The sequence below is a fragment of the Chrysochloris asiatica genome, unplaced genomic scaffold (assembly GCF_000296735.1).
Source record: "Chrysochloris asiatica unplaced genomic scaffold, ChrAsi1.0 scaffold00007, whole genome shotgun sequence".
NCBI lineage: Eukaryota > Metazoa > Chordata > Mammalia > Afrosoricida > Chrysochloridae > Chrysochloris > Chrysochloris asiatica.
In genome coordinates, this window is record NW_006408525.1 from 11,386,662 (window position 1) to 11,405,727 (window position 19,066).

A 19,066-nucleotide genomic window follows, 5' to 3' on the forward strand; every position below is an offset into this window, starting at 1 on the left:
CTCCGCCCCGAGAGGACCGCTCCCGAGGGCCTCCTGTGGGCCTCACACACACGAGCTTAGCCTCCTGACAGAGACCCCTGCATCCGCCTCCCGCCCAGCCATCTAAGACGCAGGGGGGAGTTGTCAGAGGGAGTGTCCTGAGCCCCCAGGCTCAAGGGGCTGACAGTGGAGGGAGCCGGGGAAAGGGACCTCTCTGCCGGCTGGAAAGATTTTCCCTAAGCGACTCGGCAAGATGACCAGTTTGTTCCGCCGGAGCAGCAGCAGTGGGGGTGGTGGGGGCAGCGGCGGCACGCGGGGCAGCGGGGGCAGCACCGGGACCGGGACCACCACGGCACAGGAGCTCAACAACAGCCGGCCTGCCCGTCAGGTGCGCCGGCTGGAGTTCAACCAAGCCATGGACGACTTCAAGACCATGTTCCCCAACATGGACTACGACATCATTGAGTGTGTACTGCGTGCTAACAGCGGCGCCGTGGACGCCACCATCGACCAGCTGCTGCAGATGAACCTGGACGGGGGTGGCAGCGTCTACGAGGACAGCTCCGACTCAGAGGACAGCATCCCCCCGGAGGTAGCAATAGCTATGCAGACCTCTTAGAGGACCTGAGTTAGGCCTGGGTTCTAACTCATTTCTCCTAAGGAAACCCAGTCAGCAACCGTATTGGCAGAAAGTATACATTTATTCAACAAACACTGAGCTCCCTCTCCGTTGTAGACCCAGGACCAGGCATCAAAATCACTGAGCTTGGTAAAAGTGCAGATACCTGGGCCTCACTCTAATGTACTGACCCCAGTCTCCAGGTCTGTTGTATTGTTGTTAAGTGCCCCAGTAGAGGGTTTCTGAGTGACTAAGTTTGTGGTTAGCAGTCTAGTGCTTATCCTACAGTGCCACACCAAGACTCCTGTAATTTGTGTTTTCAGGAAGGACTCTTTTTGGACCTCTGCTCTGTGTAGCTATTGGCAGATGAAGTGTCTACCCTCACCGAGCTCACAGTGCAGTATGGCTCAGAGACAAGAGTTAGGCAGAGTCCTACAGTGAGGGGAGAAGTGAGACAGCAGAGAGGAAGGGGACTTCCCAGACAGAGTGAGGGTTCAGCAGAAACTCTAAGAAGAGGGAAGTGTGAGAGAGGATGTGCAGGGAGGTGCCCATGGGAAGACTTAGGTATAAGTCTTCCATGAAGACTCTTGGGAATTAGTAGCAGTACATCTTCAGCATCCTAAAGTGAGAGGAGACAGGGAGGTTTGAACCTTGCCACTGTCTGCCCCTTGCTCTGTTGGCCTTGCTGATGAGAAAATGATTGGGGCTATATCCCTAGGATGCCATTGAGGGGGGTAAAGCATCAGAATCACCCATTTAGTCTTTTTGATTGCAGAGTGATGGAGGTATGAGTAAGTGGTACCCAAGAATTCCTGCTCCTCTCGCTCCAGGGATGTGGCCAAGGGAAAAGGAGGTGACCTACTAAATTCCCATTGTCCCTAGAAGGGAGGAAGGAGGCACACAGGATCATTGCCTTTAGCGGTGCTGGGACATGGTGGGCATGTAGCCGCAGACAGCAGGGCCCAGCAGATGGGATTTAACAGGGCTCTTCATGGTGTCCCCACCTGGGCTGAGCACTGTCTTAAATTGACCTTTAAATGTACTATCTAATTTCCAGACTTTGTGAGATGGTATTATTATTACCCTCGTTTTACAGAAAGAAAATGGAGTCCTTCCCAATGGAGCCCTGCAGGCAGTCCCTCTCTGTTCTTCCTTCCCTAGTGGCTGCGGCCTGGGACCTCTCTCTTCAGGTGGAGGTGCAGCTATATGAGGGCAACCATGTCTGGCTCATTCCTTGTCACCTGAAGAACTTAGGATGGCTCTGGTACATAGCAGGCAGGCAGGAGGTGTTTGCTAAAGGAATAAATGTTGCTGCTGTCTTTGCACAGCTTTTTACTCCTTTGATCTGTGGGGAAACGTAATGGGAAACCCAGGGTCCACTTTGTGGAGTATAGGAATGGGAGAGGTGTGTGTGTGTGCATAAGAAAGGTACATGTCTTGGCATTCTTGGCCCTTTTTATAGTCTGCCATTTGCTTTGGCAGCCTGGCAGGTAGAGTAAAATTCCTCCTTTGTCTGTGGTGCCCGGTCCTGTAATGCTCCGTGAGGCTTCACCACCCCTGGGAAGGCCTGCCATGTGTGTGCTCCTGTTTTTCTAAGAGTCTTGCTTCCCAGATTACGTCCCTTCTCAGCACCCCTACCCACCCTTGGCTGGTTCCCCAGCCCCCCACCTTTGGCGCTCTGCCTGAGCCCCTCTGTGGGCAATTCCTGAGCCAGCGGAAAGTGCTTCAGAAAATTTATGAGCAGCATGTGGAGTGACAGTAACTGCTGACTGGAAGAAGCCCCCTCTCTGCGGGCTGATGGATGGTGGGTTGGCCCGAGGGGTATCCTCCACATGGAGAATTATCTCTTGTCAGATAAATGTCCCAGATCTTGCCCCCCAGAGCACCTGGCAGGCATCCATCATTCACACTGAATTGAGCTCGGAGACCACAGGGCCAAAAACTCCAGCACCTTTAGAGCCAGAAGAACAACCATGCTGTGGTTGGGGTCGGGTTGTGAGGGTGGAGAGGCAGGGCAGGGGCAGGCCAGAGATGTGGCTGGGTTACTTTCCCTAGAGACTCGGGAGCAGCCTTTCTTTCCGGAGCGTGCCTGGCCCACCGCCTGCCGCCTTGGTGTTTCCCATTCTAGTCCAGGAGCCTCTGCTGAACGTCTGGTTCTTGCAGCCCCATGAGGCTGCACAGACACGCAGGAGGGGCTGAGAGGGAAGGAGCCTCCTGTTGCCGCCCTGGAGGAAACCCTTAGCGGCTTTCTTCTGGAAAGCAGTTTTGTTGAGCTCCCCTTTCCTCCTCACCCATACCCCTTGGCTGGCCACCACTCCAGCCAAGGGGTATGGCTTCTGTGCCACAGCCTGGAATCTATCCTTCAGAGCAGAGGGAGCCAGGAAGTGGGGAGTGTGGGCTGGGGGACACAGCAGCAAATTCTTTGAGCCCCTCTCCTGTGAGAGACCCATCACTGGGTCGGAGCTGAGCTTCCAACAGTGTCTCTCCACCTGGTTTTCCTTTTGTTGAAATTTGGGGTGAGCAGAGGGATGGCCCTTAAACAGCTATATTCTGCTTTTCCTGCAAAAGCATTTGTTTAAGTATTTTCTGCCTCAAAGGAAGGGACCTTAGTGCATTCTAGGGCAGGAGGCCTCCTTGGGCCGTGCTGGCTGTGTGTGTACAGAGCTAGGGTGCTCCCCCTCCCACCCCCCACCCCCTACACACATACCAGAGTGTCCCTGTGAGTCTGCATATGGCCTGACTCAGGCAGAGGAGCAGTGCCACCAGGCCAGCTGTGCAGCCAGGTGGAGGAGAGATGCCTTAGCAGTGACTTCTGTAGATTCACTTGCGATTCAGAGTGGGGCCTGGTGACCCTAGGGCTGGTCCACAGCCTCTGAGTGCTCAGAGGGCCCAGCATATTCTCTAGTTTGGGAGGAGATAGAAACAGAGCTGCAGGCAGAGAGGGAGAGAGGCAAGAGGCTACATGGGGTTGTGATGTATCAGTGGCTGCTTCCTGTCCCTGACCCCTCTGGGGACCTCTGGGGAAGGGTCCAGGTCAGTCCAGGTAGCAAGAACACCTGTCTTTGCCCAGCCCTTGACCTGCCTCCATCCCACTTCTGTTCCTAGATGTAGAGAGGAGTTGGGAGGGAGAGCAGACATCCTCACCACTGCCCACCCTGAAAATCCAACCTGTGTGTGCCAGAGAGTCAGGAGATTTTTTTAAATCTCCAAGATGAAGAGCCCGCTTTTAAAAATAGGGTGTGATTTTGTCATGTCACAGAGTTGCCTTGACAGGTGGTTTGAGGTTAAGGTGAAATGCTATTTCTCTTTTTTTCATTCAAATTCATATTTAATTTCTATTTACATTTATTCAATCTGAAATAAAACATCTTAATACATTAAACTAAAATACAAGATGAAAAGCAGAAAAAGCGTTACCCTCCTAGCACTCCTATTAAGGCAGCTGAAGACTTGATTTACTCGATAGATGCAAAGCCAACTTGGGATCAGAGAAAAATAAGTGTTTTAAAGAGTAAACACAAACACAGATGAACCCATCTTCCAGATGTTCCTCCAGATAAGCCACTAAGATAACACTTGTGCTACAGTGGTTAAGAATCACAAGTACTGTATTCATCAGCAACAGACCTCACATTGTATGTAGACACTCGTATACTTTCTTAAAAAAAAGTTTTTATTGTGAATTAAGCAATAGTTTCCATGGGAGAACATCGGTTTTATACCATCATTTCATTGCAATGATTACAATCTCCTCTGTACAACAGTATCTGCTTCTATGCCCTCTGTTTTTTTGGGGGGAGGCGCAGGAGGATGTGCACAAAAACACTCAGGAATATATAATAATTTAAACAACCAAAGGGCACATTCTGCAAGCCTACCTCCTGTCCACCAGCACTCAGTCCCTCTCTTTCCATGAGCTTAGAATCCTCAACTGCTCCCTTTCCTCATGCCCCATCTCTGCCTCTGTCTCTGGTGTCGCTGCTTCTCTGGATAGGATCCCACATTCCGCTCATGCTCTTCTCCCTTGATGGTCCTAGGGTCCTCTGTTTCTGAACTGTAAGATTAACTACTCCCCTGTTTTTGTTACAAAACTTCTACCTTTACAGTTGTGACAGTCGCAGTTAGCCATGATAACAGTTACTCACTATTGAAGAGTCATATACTTTCAAGATTGTTTTGTCCAGCTTGTTAGTGTCCACTCCTATGGAAAAAAGTAGGTGTTTGGACACTGATGTTATATTTGAGAAATTAACCATTTTTCAGAGTCTCAAAATACATCTTTCATAAATTCAACATTTTTCATGGGAATTATCTTAGATCTAGACCTGGTAAACTAGGAACCGTATTACTAATTGAATATCCAAAATATGTCTTAATGTTAAATATAAAATCCTAATCTTAATACTATATAAGATACATCTTGTTTGAATGCTATTTATTTAAAAAACAACAAAAAACTGAGTTATTTATTAAAAAAGAATACCCACAGAAGAGTATTGAATCACAAGTGTGCTGCTTCATCAGTGTTCACAGAATGAACACACTCACGTTACCAGCACCCAGATCAAGCAAGAAGCCACACTGCTAGAACCTGGAATCCACCCTCACCCACCGGACACAGAGTCCCACTGCACTCATTTCTAGTGTGTGGATGTGTTATTTGTTTTGCCTGTCTTTGAACTTTACTTAGATGGCTAGTGCAGCTATGAACATTCTTTTGGGGACATGTGCTTTCATGTCTTCTAGATATGATGGAAGTGAGGGTCAGAGGTGGCCATGTGTTTAGCTTTAGCAAATACAGCCAAACGTTTTCCCAGGGTGGTGACTGTATCAGTTTACACTCCTACCAGCACGTGCACAAGTATTACCTGAATCTTCTTAAATTCAAGGAAGTCTTGTGAACCTTTCTTTTTTGTTGCCTCTGATTTAGATCTTGGAAAGGACTTTAGAACCCGACAGCTCCGATGAAGAGCCCCCGCCGGTGTATTCCCCCCCAGCCTACCACATGCACATGTTCGACAGGCCTTACCCTCTGGCTCCTCCAACTCCACCTCCCAGGTGAGCATTCATTTCCTCTCAGAGCACAGGGTGATGGGGAAGGGGGCTCAGGGGCTAGGGTGAGTACAAACATGGTTAGGAACATAGTTGGAACCCATAGTATGTTATTCCATCAAAAACAGGCCTCTACTAAAGCATAGGAGTCCTGGTGTGGCGCTGTGGGTTAATGCGCCAGACTGCAAAGCCATTTGAATTGCAAGGTTGGCAGTTCAAGCTCACCAGCTGCTCCTAGGAAACCCTATACAGGGTCGCTGTGGGTCGGAACCAACTCGATGGCACTTAACAACAACAACTGAAGCACGGGGTCGCTATGAATCAGTACCAACTTGATGGCACCTAACAACAACAACAACAACAACGGAAGCAAGAGACATTTCAGCTAGACACCAAAGAGGACTTTCATAATGTAAGAACTGCAAGACTTCTTGACACTTATACACCACACAAGGTTAAATAACACTCAGCGTCTGCTTTCTGGGAATGTTTATCAAGTGAGATGTCAGAGCGGGAATGACAAGAGCATGGACATATTCTGACATTTTCCCTCTTGAGCCCATGACAGACATTACTAATGAATCACCATGTTCTTGCCTGCTGAGCCAAAAATGGACTTCAGATTCCTTCTCAACACAGCACCCCAGACATTCATCAGCAATCAGTGGAATGGAACTCTGTTAGTCATACCTGGGCTAGGGATGCTGTGGGGGATTTTAAACAATGTGAAAAGCTTCCTTTTCAGGGATGGTTTGATAACTAGGGGCAGAAGAGAAGTCTAATAGGGCTCTGGTGACTTCTTCCAGCTCAGAACCTGAAATTTGGAAGATTGAAATGAAGCTGGCTGCCAGCAGAATTTCATGGGCTTGTTTTTCTGGGCTCCATATCAGTTTGAACTACAAGGTCGGTGGTTCAAGCTCAACAGCCTCTCTTCGGGAACCCTTTACAGAATTACTATGGGTTAGAGCCTACTTAATGGCACTTAACAACAACAATGTTTATGAAGGAGCCCAGGGGTCACCTCTTTGTCCTAGAGCAGCTGTTCCTTAAGAATGACTCAGGTCTGGGGTGGTGAAGATTGAGGGGAGATGATGGGACAGGAAACTGGACCTAGTATATCCTTCCTTCTGGAGACCTTGGTGGAGAACTCTGTGAATCCACAAGTTAGATAATAGCTACCATTCATAGATAATAGCTGCCTTTGTAGTGCCAGAAACGGACAAGGCTCTTTAGTATACCAGTACATTTGAACGTCTGACAACCCATGGGCTGGCCCGTTTTCATCATTCCAGTTTACAAATGATGAAACTGAGTCACAGAGAAATTTCATAATTTCCTCAGGGCTACACAGTTGGGATTTGAACCCAGGTCAGATTGACTTCAGAGCTAATACTCTTAGCTGCTGAATCCTGTTACCTCCCTAATGAGGGACATCCCAGTGATCGCAGTGTGGGGAACTGAGAGAGTCCTGGAAAGCTCTGGGATGGGGGCAGTGTCTGGAGTCAGGTTTTGAGCATGCTGGGGTCCTTCTTTTATCACAAGCAATACCGGGAGATGGCAGGCTAATATGGGGTGCAAGTAATTAGTAGGTGGATCTAGGCAGGGCTTGCATCCTGGGCTAAATGATTTTTCTTTGACTTTATTCTTAACATGTAAGATGATTTTTTAAAAATAGTTACTGGTGATTGGAATGCAAAGGTTGGAAACAAAGAGGAAGGATCAGTAGTTGGAAAATATAGCCTTGGTGATAAAAACGATGCTGGATATCGTGTGATAGAATTCTGCAAGACCAATGACTTATTCATTGCAAATACCTTTTTAAAATAATATGAAAGATGACTATGCACATGGATCTCACCAGATGGGATACACAGAAATCAAATTGACTACATCTGTGGGAACAGATGATGGAAAAGTTCCATATCATCATCCAGAACAAGGCCAGGGGCAGATGCAATTGCTCATATGCAAGTTCAGGCTGAGGTTGAAGAAGATTAAAACAGGTCCTCCAGAACCAAAATATGACCTTGAACATATCCCAACTGAATTCAGAGATCATATCAAGAACAGATTTGATGCATTAGTCAGTAATGACTGAAAACCAGAAGAGTTGTGGGATGGCATCAAGAACATCATACAGGAAGAAAGCAAAAGGTCATTAAGAAGACAAGAAAGAAGGAAAAGACCAAAATGGATGTCAGAAGAGACTCTGAAACTTGCTCTTTAACATAGAGATGTTAAAGCAAATGGAAAAAGTGAGGAGGTAAAAGAGCCGAACAGAAAATTTCAAAGGGCAGCTTGAGAAGACAAAGTCATGTATTATAAGAGAACACATTTAGCATTTTTCAAGCTGAAAGAACAGAAGAAAAACTCCTTAAGCCTCAACTTTCAACACTGAGAGATTCTATAGGCAAAATATTGGATGATGCAGAAAGCATCAGAAGAAAATAGAAGGAATACACAGAGCCATTGTAACAAAAAGCAATGGTCAATGTTCAGCCATTTAAAGAGAATAGCATATGATCGAGAGCCAGTAGTACTGAAGGAAGAAGTTCAAGGTGCATTGAAGGCATTGGCAAAAGAGCAAGGCACCAGGAATAGATGGAATACAAATTAAAATCTTTCAACAGACTGATAAGGCACTGAAGGCATTCACTCATCTATGCCAACAAATTGGAAGACAGCTACCTGGCCATCTGACTGGAAGAGATCCATGTTTGTGCCCATTCTAAAGAGAAGTGATCCAATAGAAGGTGAAAATCATTGAACAGTATCATTAATATCACATGCAAGCACAATTTTGCTAAAGATAATTCAAAAACAGCTGCAACAGTAAACTAACAGAACTGCCAGAGGTGCAGGCCAGCTTCAGACAGGCCGTGGAACAAGGGATATCATTACTAATGTGCGATGAATCTTGGCTGAAAGCAGAGAATACCAGAAAGATATTTGTCTTTGCTTTGTTGACTACAAAGGTTTTAAACTATGTGGATCATGACAAACTATGGAAAACATTACGAAGAGTGGGTATTTCAGAGTACCTAATTGAGGAACGTGTAATAATAGTCCAAGAGGCAGTTTTTCTAACAGAACAAGGGACACTGAATGGTTTAAAATTAGGAAGGTGTGTGCCAAGGTTGTATTCTTTCACCATTCAATCTGTATGCTGAACAAATAACCAGAGAAGCTAAATTATATGAAGAAGAAGAATGTAGCATCAGGTTTAGAGGAAGACTCATTAACCTGTGATATGTAAATGATACAACCTTGCTTGCTGACAGTGAAGAGAACTTAAAAACTGTTTACTGAAGAAGATCCTAGACTACAGCATTCAATATGTGTAGCACCCCTATGTAAAGCAAACAGAGATCCTCACCACTGGATCAATAAACCACATCATGATAAATGGAGAGAAGATTGCAGTCATCAAAGACTTCATTTTATTGGGCCCACCATCAACACTCATGGAAGCAGCAGTCAGGAAGTCAAATGACATATTGCATTAGGCAGATCTGCTTCACAAGATTTCTTTAAAGTGTTGAAGAGCAAAGATGTCAATTTGAGGATTAAGGTGTGCCTGATGTAAACCATGGTATTTTCAATAACCTCATATGCATGCAAAAGCTGGACAGTGAATAAGGAAGACCGTAGAAGAATTGATGTATCTAAGTTATGGTGTTGGAGGAGAATATTAAAAGTATCATGCACTGCCAGAGGAGCCAACAAATCTGTCTTGGAAGAAGTGTGACCAGAATGTTCCTTAGAAGCTAGGATGGCCAGATTTCATCTCTCATACTTTGGACATATTATCAGGAGGGACATCATGCTTGGGAAGATTAGTGAAAAAGAGGAAGACCCCCAACAAGATGGATTGGCACAGTGGCAGCGGCAGTGGGCTCAAGCGTAACACTAATTGTGAGGATAGTGCAGGACTGGGCAGTGTTTCGTTCAGTTGTGCATAAGGTCACTATGATTCGGAACCAACTTGATGGCACCTAACAACAACAAGATGCTTTTTCCAAAGGGTTCAGTTCTTAGTAGGTACAGTGATTCTGCCTATTTTTTTCAGAAGGGCAAACTGAGGCCATAAAGGAGAATCCCAGGGTAACCTTAGCATGGACGTCCTGATCTTTCCTCCCTACTCAGCTTGCTGTGTGTTGGGGGTATGGCTGGGACCAGTGGCAGTGCAGACCAGTGAAGGAAACCCCAGTGGTAGGAAGCAAGTTGACTTAGCACTAGACTTCGACATAAGAGATCTCATTCAGACCCTGTGGACTTCAGAGAAGTTACTACCTTTGCCTGAGCCTTGGAAGCCTGACCCAGGAAATGCTTTGAGGAGCAGGGGGGGCTGGATGAAGAAACAGGAGCATTGAGTGTGAAGTTAGACAGAATGGACTCCCCTCTTCACCTGCTTTCTCTGCTGGTGACCTTTGGCTATTACTTTGTTTGCCTCATCTGTACAATGGGACTTATGACACTATTATGAATATTGAATGAAACGTACGTACAGTGGAGCGTTTAGCACAGTGCCATATATGGACCAGACCTGCAGTCAGAACATACTGCTACTTCTTTCCCCCTGGCAGGACTGGCTGGTTCAGTTATAACCTTGGATATTGAGACAAAGGTTGGGCTTTTCCCAGAGGCGTTGTCTAGAAGAGGCAGGGCCAATCCTGTGCCTCTGTTCCTCTGCCCCCGGATGGCCCAGCTCAGCCCACACCTACCCCTAGACCCTCTCTCCAGGCCACGTTCAGTCCCTCCACCCACAGCATTTATTGCAGCATTTTTTGTCACTGTCCTTATGTAGCTGCTAAATCAGTGTATGATGCAGAGGTGAATAGGGCACTGCCTTGTTCCCCATGGAGATTAGAGTATGGGAGTGGGGACACGTGGTCTGGGATGGGGAAAGGCTGCCCATAGGTATTGCTGTCCCAGCTGTGATCTGAAGGACACATCCAGGCTAGTCTGAGAAAACAGAGGACATTTCCAGGAAAAGGAAACATTCTGTGAAGTGTGTGAAGGTCTGTAAGCACGAAAGAAAGCTATCCAAGGAGCTCCAGAAGTTTGCAAAGGCTGCGGGGAGGCAGAGTGAACAAAGGGGGTGGCATGTGGGACCTCCAAGGAGCTTGGACCCTACCCTGGAGACAGTGGGGAGCCATCCCAGGGGTTAGAGTTTTAGGAAACTCCTGCTGGCTGCTGGATGTGATCAGATTCCAGTGGAGGGGGGCTGTGGGAGTGGCCCACCCCCTTTGGTTGCTGGTGAGACTGCAGAAGGGGTAGAGGCAGAGAGCTTGGGCACTGTCCTGCTGGGGTGCTGGGAGCATTCCCAGGGGAGTGTGCCTGGAGTGCCCAGAGTTAAGCCAGATAGCCCATGGGCCTCAATGTCTGCTTTTTACCGAAAGTTCTCCCTAGCCTGTCTGACACCCTTCTCAGGTCTGAGGTTCTGTAGGTAAACTTGGGGACAGGGTTAAAATGGGGCTCCAAGTTCTAGTTTTAGGGTCCAGGGGCAGAGACTCAGGGCCAGGAGATCCTCCCTGGTTAGATTCCTTGGCCCCCTCCCCCAGCCAGTCCTTTTTCTCTGTCGGCCTGAATGAAACCCAGAGGTCTTTGCCTCACCGGCCGCCTGCTGTTTTTCCGTTTAAATTACAGCCTTGGAAATTTTTTATTTGCCTCTCAGCTCATTTCTGACATTCCTTTCCAACCACAATGGAGTTGCTGGGGCTGCCTCTGCTCAGGGCCCCTAGCTCGCTGCGCGCAGCTGTGAACTGACCTCATCTCTGCCGCTGGGGCTGGCCTGTCCTTCCTTCAGGACCACTGCCCAGCCGCCAAGGGACTTGGACCGCGGCCCTGGGAAGCTTCCCGCTCCCTTCGGGTCTCTGTAGACAAAGTATCTCTCAAGGGGTCCCAATGCCACTCTGCACTCTCCCTTCTCACTGTGGTTGAGTTGGGGTGGGCACCCTTGATTGGGGGAGCGTGGTGGCTCTGTTTCATGGACTGATAACCACATTGGCGGAGGTTGCAGCGCACCAGTTGCCGGGGAGAAAGTTGAGGCTTTCTGCTCTCCTAAAGACTTACAGCCTCAGAAGCTCTATACAGGGTTACTGTGAGTCAGAACCCATCCCTCTGGTACTTAACAACAATCCGTGTCCCAGCTGGAGACACTGAAGCCCAAGGAAGGGTGGTGATGCTGGAGGTGTAGCCAGAAGTGACCTGCGAGTCCTTGAGCGATGGGGTACCCTCTCTCCCCAGCCTTTGGGGTCCTGGGAAAAAAATGAGCCCACAGACAGTGATGAAAATAGAATGACAACTGGCCTATGAGTGGGAGACCATGTTGAGGTGGGAGCTCCCCCGTCTGCAGGGCCAAGGCGGACGAGGAGAGGAGTGAGACACCAGTCTGCACAGCCGATCTCCCACCGAGCACTTAGGCAGCTTGTTATCCCGTCTGCTGCCGCCCCCGCCCCTCCCCCCCTGCCCGGCCACCCGCCTAAAATAGAAAAGGAAAGGAAGTGATTTCCACAGTCAGCGGCAGCCCGGAAAAGCTCCCCGCTAGTGAGGGGGCGGCTGGGATTCCTGGAGCTGGAGACCAAATCAAAGCCAGGATGAGAGCGGAGCGGCCCCCACCGCCCTGGGCCTCGGCTGCCTTCCAGTGTCATTTCCCTGATTCAGCAGAACACGTGTCCTGCGGTTGCCACGATGCAGGCTGCTGAGGCTTATGGAGAGCCCCAGGGGGGCAGGGCAGGAACCTGGGAGGCTCCTCTTAGCCCCTTGCTGTGCTGTTGACCTCCACAGAGCTCTGGACCCCTACAGTCACCTTGCCAATGGAGAGCATCACCTCAGACAGAAATCCGGAACCAAAACCCCTTCCACTCTCACGTGCCCATATGCTTTCTCAGAACCTTGTTTAGGACACACCTCGAGTGGGCTACCAGGTGGCCGTCTTTAGATGAGGGAATCAGGTCTGTATAGGGTTTCCGTGGAGTGGCTAGTGGGCTTCAACCGCCCACCTTGTGGTTTGCTGTTGGTAGACTGTGTCCTTAGTTTATGCATCCACATGGCAGGGGGCTAGGTGCTGGAGACAGGAACAGAGGACATGCTCTCTGCTGTCATTTAATAACATAGATATCTAACACTGAATCCACAAGCTACACGGGGAAACCACAAACGGAGTTCCCTAATCCTAGAGACCTGGGCCTTGTGAGTGGTTGAAGAGCAGTGAATGGCACAGCAGGTGTCTATGCTAGGATGAAAGAGCTGAGCCTGGGGAGTTACTGGAGACCCAGAATACTGAGTCTTCCACAGTGCTAGAGCGCTAGGCCTTTGCCCTGGAGTAGTGGGGACCAGGGAAGTTTCTGACAGAAATGCTACTGAGCTGGATCAGATCTGCCTGAGGACCTGGCGTGATAGGCCAGGGGACTTGTGTTCTGGCCTGACTGCTCCCTCCTCATTGTCGGCCCCATACCCCAGGATCGATGTGCTGGGCTCCAGCCCCCCTTCAAGCCAGAGGCGCTATCGGAACTGGAACCCACCACTCCTGGGCAGCCTCCCTGAGGATTTCCTCCGCATCCTGCCCCAGCAGCTGGACAGCATACAGGTACTGGGGGCTCTTTCCCACCTTCCTCACCCACCTGCCAGCTCAGCATTGCTGTTTTACCACCTGAGGCCAACAGACTGTGCGCCAGCCAGTTGTACTTCCTGATTTGGAAGCCCAGGCTGAGCTATTTTAGTTGCCCCGAGTTTGTAAGGAAAGAACAGTGAACCCAAAACCTCATTTCCTGGCTGGGCCTGGTTTCCTGTTTCACCCAGGGAAGGTGACAACCCTAAGGAGGCTGTCTAGTTGCAGCCATCACACCAGGCTGGAAGGGGAGAGGTCATAGCAGAGGGCCACCTCCCCACCCCTGGGAAAGGCATGAACAGCTTCTCCCCAGATGTTGGCATATCTTAAGGTGCCCTGGCAAAGAGGCAGCTGGTGCAAGGAATCCATGTGTAGGCTATTGGGCATTCTGCCAATCACTTGTGATTAGCATGTCGATGGAGAGGTGCAGTGGTCCAAGATGGGATGGGGGAGGGAAGGTGGTTTGTAAGCCCCGATTGCTTCCCCAACTGGGTTTAGGTTGATGCCTAGGCCCCACAAAGAGCTGCAGGCCCAGGGCAGGACTAGGGGATCCCAGGAAATGATGGGCAGACCCCGCTGGGCATGGATGTTTGTACAATATGTGCCCTTGCTCTATTGCTTCCTCAGTGTAACCCTGGGGGCCCCAAGCCCGTGAGCGGAGAGGGAGGCCCACCCCCTCCAGGGGCTGGGGCAGGGACCCGAGACCAGGAGAACCGCTGGAAGCAGTACCTGGAGGATGAGAGGATCGCACTCTTCCTACAGAATGAGGAGTTTATGAAGGAGCTGCAGCGCAACCGCGACTTCCTCCTGGCCCTGGAGAGAGGTGGTGCACCTCTGGGGAGAGGTCACGCTGGCTTTAGTCCGAGGGCTCAGGAACTGTCAAGGGTACCAGCTCCTCTCTGTCCGGACCAGACATGCCATGCCCCCCACTAAGTCATTTCTGTGGGAGCCCCAGAATTCTGCCAGGGGGAGACCTAGTTCTCTCCTCTTCCTCCCTCTTGTGCCCTCTCCTTCCTCTTTGCACATCTACTCTGTGTAGGCATGGGCCTTGGTACTAGGTGGCCACGAGGGAAAAGAGTGTGTGGCTCTAACTTGTACCGTGATAGCCATGGGGGCAAACATGACCAGGAGCTCATGTGTGTGACGGAGTTAATGAGGGAGGAAGCTCTCTGAGTAGAGCAGGGGCTCTTGAGCTTTTCAAGTATTTGGTGGTTTTTGACTTAGAGACCCTAGTCCCCAGCCTGGCTGCCTTTCCCTGTCAGGGTGGGAAAATCGGGAGAGAGCTCCAGGTCTGTCTGTAGTTCCTGAGGGTTAGCATTCGAGTGTGTGTATGTGTAACTGTAACTGTGGGTGCCACTGGAGAAGAACAAGGTGTGCAGAGAGAATGCTGGGTAAAAGGAGGAGGCCCAGAACTGGCCCCAGTGCTGCAGCAAGAACCTCCTCTTTTAAATGAGGGACGTGAGTCCTTCAAATTCCGACATTCTGACATTCCAGGTCTTTGTCTGTTGTCTCTGGTTCTTTGAGCACCAGAGAGAGGTGTGTGCATGCGTGTTTTGGAGTGTGTGCCTGTGTGACTCTGAACTCTGGGGTTTGGCCTCTAGTCACCTCCTGGGACTCAGACTAGGAACTAACCCCTTGACTGGAACATGGTCCTTTTCTAGATCGATTGAAATACGAGTCCCAGAAATCCAAATCCAGCAGCATGGTTGTCGGAAACGACTTCGGCTTCCCTTCTCCTGCTCCAGGTAACCTTGCCTCTTGGCAGAGTCATGGAGGACGTAGGGCTCGATTCCCACCTTCCAATTGTAGATTTAGTACTTGGGGGTAGGGTGAGGAAAGAGGGGAACTCCTTTCTACTTTAAAATACACAGACTGAGGGTAGGAGCTGGAAGGAAGGGCTCCGCCTCACCTCCATACCTATCATGGAGCCCATCTTTTTAGAACTGCTGGGGGCTGTGAGCCCACAGGCGCCATCTGCTGGCACAGGTTAGCTGAACGCATCAGAACTCCGCAGAACGCCCCTTGGAGGGGAGGCGGAGGCTTAAAGGTTTGGTCTCCACCTGGAGGGAGATTCTGCTCTTTGGGGTGACTGCAGGAGACACACGTTCAAGAAACACTTGTTGCTTGTGTAGCTAATGCACAAAGAGGACAGGGTCCATCTGGAAAGGGATTGGTCTTTCCATTCTGTCCGTCATTCATTCAGGCAGTGCCTTGTCTCCTCAGTATGGGAGAGAATTTTGAGTTTGGGGGTACACTGTACCATGGTGAGAGGCAGGAGCAGACTGAGGATGGTTTCAGGGTGGCAGTGGTACTGTCAGAGCTGTGGACAATAGGGGTTGAGCTGGGGCTGGGAACACGGAGCACGAGACCCGACTCCACACTGTATGTGTTAACTGTGACCTCCCGAGTCAGTTCCTCCCACCTCCGGCTGCCCATCTCCGGGAAAGGCTTAGCAGCTTTTGTCTGGAAGAGACTTTTCCTCTTATAGTTGGGTGGGGGTGGGGAAGCCGAAGGATGGGGCCAGCCCAGCTGATCCTAACTCAAAGAGAGAAAATTCTGAGAAAGTGATTTGTCTACAACAGGCAGGAGCTTAGCCATCCCTCCCCCACCCCGCCCCCCAAATCTGGGAGTTTTAACTGAGAGCCTCTTGTTCTGGATCCCAAATTAACTGGAGATGCCAGCACTGCTGAGATGGATCAAAGTGACTCAAAGCGGACTTGGAGGCAAAGTGCCCCTGGATGGGCTGAATTGCAGGAGGGAGAGCAGAGGTTTCTGAAGGGCCCTGAGCAAGTGGGGAGACTCAGGGCAGCTGACTAGCGTCCCTTTTTCCCTCCTACTCACAGTCCGCTAAGGTGGGGACCCTGAAAGGAAGAAGGAAGCCCCACCCCACCGGCACTACCACTGCCATATTCAGTTCTCACGACCACGCAGGACACTGGCCGAGTGTGTTGGTGAAAGTTAACTGATTTTAGGTGTGGGGAAGCCCTGCCTTGTGGGGCTTGGTGATTTTCATGTGTAGGTATTTCCCCCATGACTGATTCCAAGCTACCATGGTGACTTCAGTGGTGGGGAGGGGGCAGAGAAGTGAACACTCTTGTCTTGTGAGGGCTGCTGCAAGCTCTCAGCAGACACAGGCAGGACTGCCCTGTTCTCACAGGGGAGGAAACCAGGCTCTAGAGGGGGAAGGAGCACCTAGGACCCCACCCCACCCACACCCTGAGTTCTCTCCTCACTCTAAACACCCTCCTGGTTAACAAGCCTTTGAAGGAGAGGCCTGATTTGGCCTCTTTGGGGGCGGTGTCAAGTCAAGCCCAGCACCCCCTGCCCTGGCAGTGCTGTGACAACCCCAAGGCCCCTTTCTTATCAGGTGTTCCCCCTTCCAGGAATGAGCGAAACCAATCCAGCTGTATCTGAAGATGCCTTATTCAGGGACAAGTTGAAACACATGGGAAAATGTGAGTCTTGCCTCCTCTCCTCCCGGCTCTCCTAGGACCAGGTCTGTGGGCTCCTGGAAGCCACCCAGAATTTTTAATGTGGCCGACTCTTGGTGATCTGAAGTGACATTTTAATTGCAGGCCAGCTCTCTTGGCTGTTCTACCTCCTTCCCTCTACAGCTGTGTCTGGACACAAATTAAGTTTTAAATCCTTTTGAGCCAGCTGTCTGCAGAAAAGTATTGTGCTACCATCCCTCCCTCCCCCTCCCCCCCAATACCAGTAGTGTTCACATCCTCTGTGACTTAAGAGTGTTGGCCGCTCTGACTCTGTGGGGAGGCTTTTATTAAGCCCACTTTCTGCTGAGGCAGGTGGCTTGTGGGGTTGGTGACCTCACCACATAAAGTCCTTCCAGCCTTAGACACTTTCCCAACCCCCACCCCTCCCCACACAGCCAGGTGTGAACAAAGCTGTAAACCTCCCAGGCTTCATTTCAAGGAGACTTCAGAACAACACTTTCGGTGGTGTGAGGAGGGACTGGGGAGGTGGCAACTGGCAGGAAAAAAAGCCGGATGCATCAGTTTGGGAAGGAATACCCGGATCTTGAGCTGTTGGCTGTGCGGGCTCGCAGTGGGCGTATGCTGCCCCTGCAGGCGGAGACGGAATGGCAGGCAGCCTGGCGTCCTCCATTCCTTCTTCGCCATCACCCATTCTCCCATGCCAGCCTGCCCAGCTGCCCCAACTCTAGACCTGGGGTACCCTGGCCTGGTGCTCGAGCCATGGAAAAAAGAACGCTCACACGTGTCTCTGCCCCAGCCACCCGGAGGAAGCTGTTTGAACTTGCCCGGGCCTTCTCAGAGAAGACCAAGATGAGGAAGTTGAAGAGGAAACATTTGTCGAAGCATCAGTCGTATCCTTTCCAGCCTGGGACTGGCTGGGGGCGGTGGGTGGACGGACAGACGCTAAAGACATGGAGACCCCAGCTGTACCCTTCCATATACTCTCTCATTCCCTGCAGTTGGATGGGTAATTTGGGTCCTTGAGAGAAAATGGTTTCTTTCATTGAAATCAGCACATCCTTGCCCTAATTTCCCTACTGAAAGTGACCCACACAGCTCCCTCTTCCTCATTTCAGGCACGCTGGACCTGCCATCTCACTTTTAGTTCAAGTAGAATTAAGATTTTACACATTAGTATCCAAACTCCCACCCACGCTTTTCAAACAGAGTTAGGATAGTACAAGTTGAACAGTCAAAGGGGAGGAGGGAGAAAGTGGGATAGAGTGAGTGTGGTCAGGGGCTGCTCAGTGGACCTCCAGAATCAGAGGAATCTGGGTTGGGGAGTGGAGAAGCCTCCTGAGCTTGGAGCAGGTAGAGGAGTGGGTAGGACTGCAGGCCTACGGCAGTGCCCACCTAGTCCATAAGTTTTCCTGAATGGTCTGGCAGGCTGGGGGCTGCAGCATCCACTGCCAATCTTCTAGATGACGTGGAGGGTCACGCGTGTGGTGAGGCTGGGTGGTGGGGCGCAGTGTTGAAAAGTTAGCCTGTGTGGTTGGTGACCCTTGGAGAGGAGATCCTGGTTGATCCACAGTGGATCCACTAGGGGGGAGGGAGCGCCCAACCTGGGGGACACATCAAGGATCGGTGAGCAAGTGACCCAGAGGAGTGGAACCTCCCACCTGCCTCCCTTCTTTCCTCAAAACCTGATGGGAGGGGGCCAATACCACATAGAGGTCTACATGTCAAGCAAATGCCTGGTACCATTTTGGGATAACAGGCAGGTAGACAGGCCCAGTCATGTAGAGGGCCCTCAACTGTAGAACCAAGCCCTGGGCAGATTTCTGCTTGGGACCCAGAGACTTTATAACTTTCACCTAGATCCTCACCCCACAGAGCAGAGGGGGCCTTTGGTGTTTGGGAGACATTCAGAAAAGAGGTCACCTGAATAGCCTGTCGACTTCCCCCATCCCCCTTCACAGTGTACCACCAAGGACAAATGAGCGGGCAGTTACTTTCCCTGGCCTCAGAGCTCTGTGATGGAGCCAGGCCAGCATCCAGGTGTGCTTGCCCCCACTGGGCCCTGCTGCCTGTCACTGTGGCTCAGTCTGGGGGACATGTCTCAGCTGGGCCCTACAGGGTGGAGGGTGAGGCTGCTTTCCTCTGTTCTTTGCAGATGAAGACTTCCGGGGAAGGCGGCAGGAGGCGCCCAAGGTGGAGGAATCTCTAAGAGAAGGACAGTAAGAGGTAAGCCCAGGGAATGCCCCATCTGCACACAGGTGTCCTTCCAGGACCAGGTCTCTTCCCTCAAATTTGTGGTAGCAGGGGACATGGGCTTCTTGCATTGAAACTAGTCTTCACATTTATTATTATCTA

The 19,066-nt window shown here is 50.4% G+C and overlaps 1 protein-coding gene across 1 annotated transcript; it reads left to right on the plus strand.

The window, feature by feature from the left end:
* Positions 1 to 232: 232 nt before the first annotated feature.
* On the plus strand, positions 233 to 18,934 carry CUEDC1 (CUE domain containing 1). The gene is made up of 9 exons (XM_006832399.1): positions 233 to 571; positions 5,529 to 5,656; positions 13,115 to 13,241; positions 13,890 to 14,085; positions 14,924 to 15,007; positions 16,646 to 16,717; positions 17,511 to 17,604; positions 18,140 to 18,198; positions 18,867 to 18,934. Exons 1-9 carry the CDS (start codon positions 233 to 235, stop codon positions 18,932 to 18,934), a joined length of 1,167 nt encoding a protein of 388 aa, XP_006832462.1.
* Positions 18,935 to 19,066: the final 132 nt, after the last annotated feature.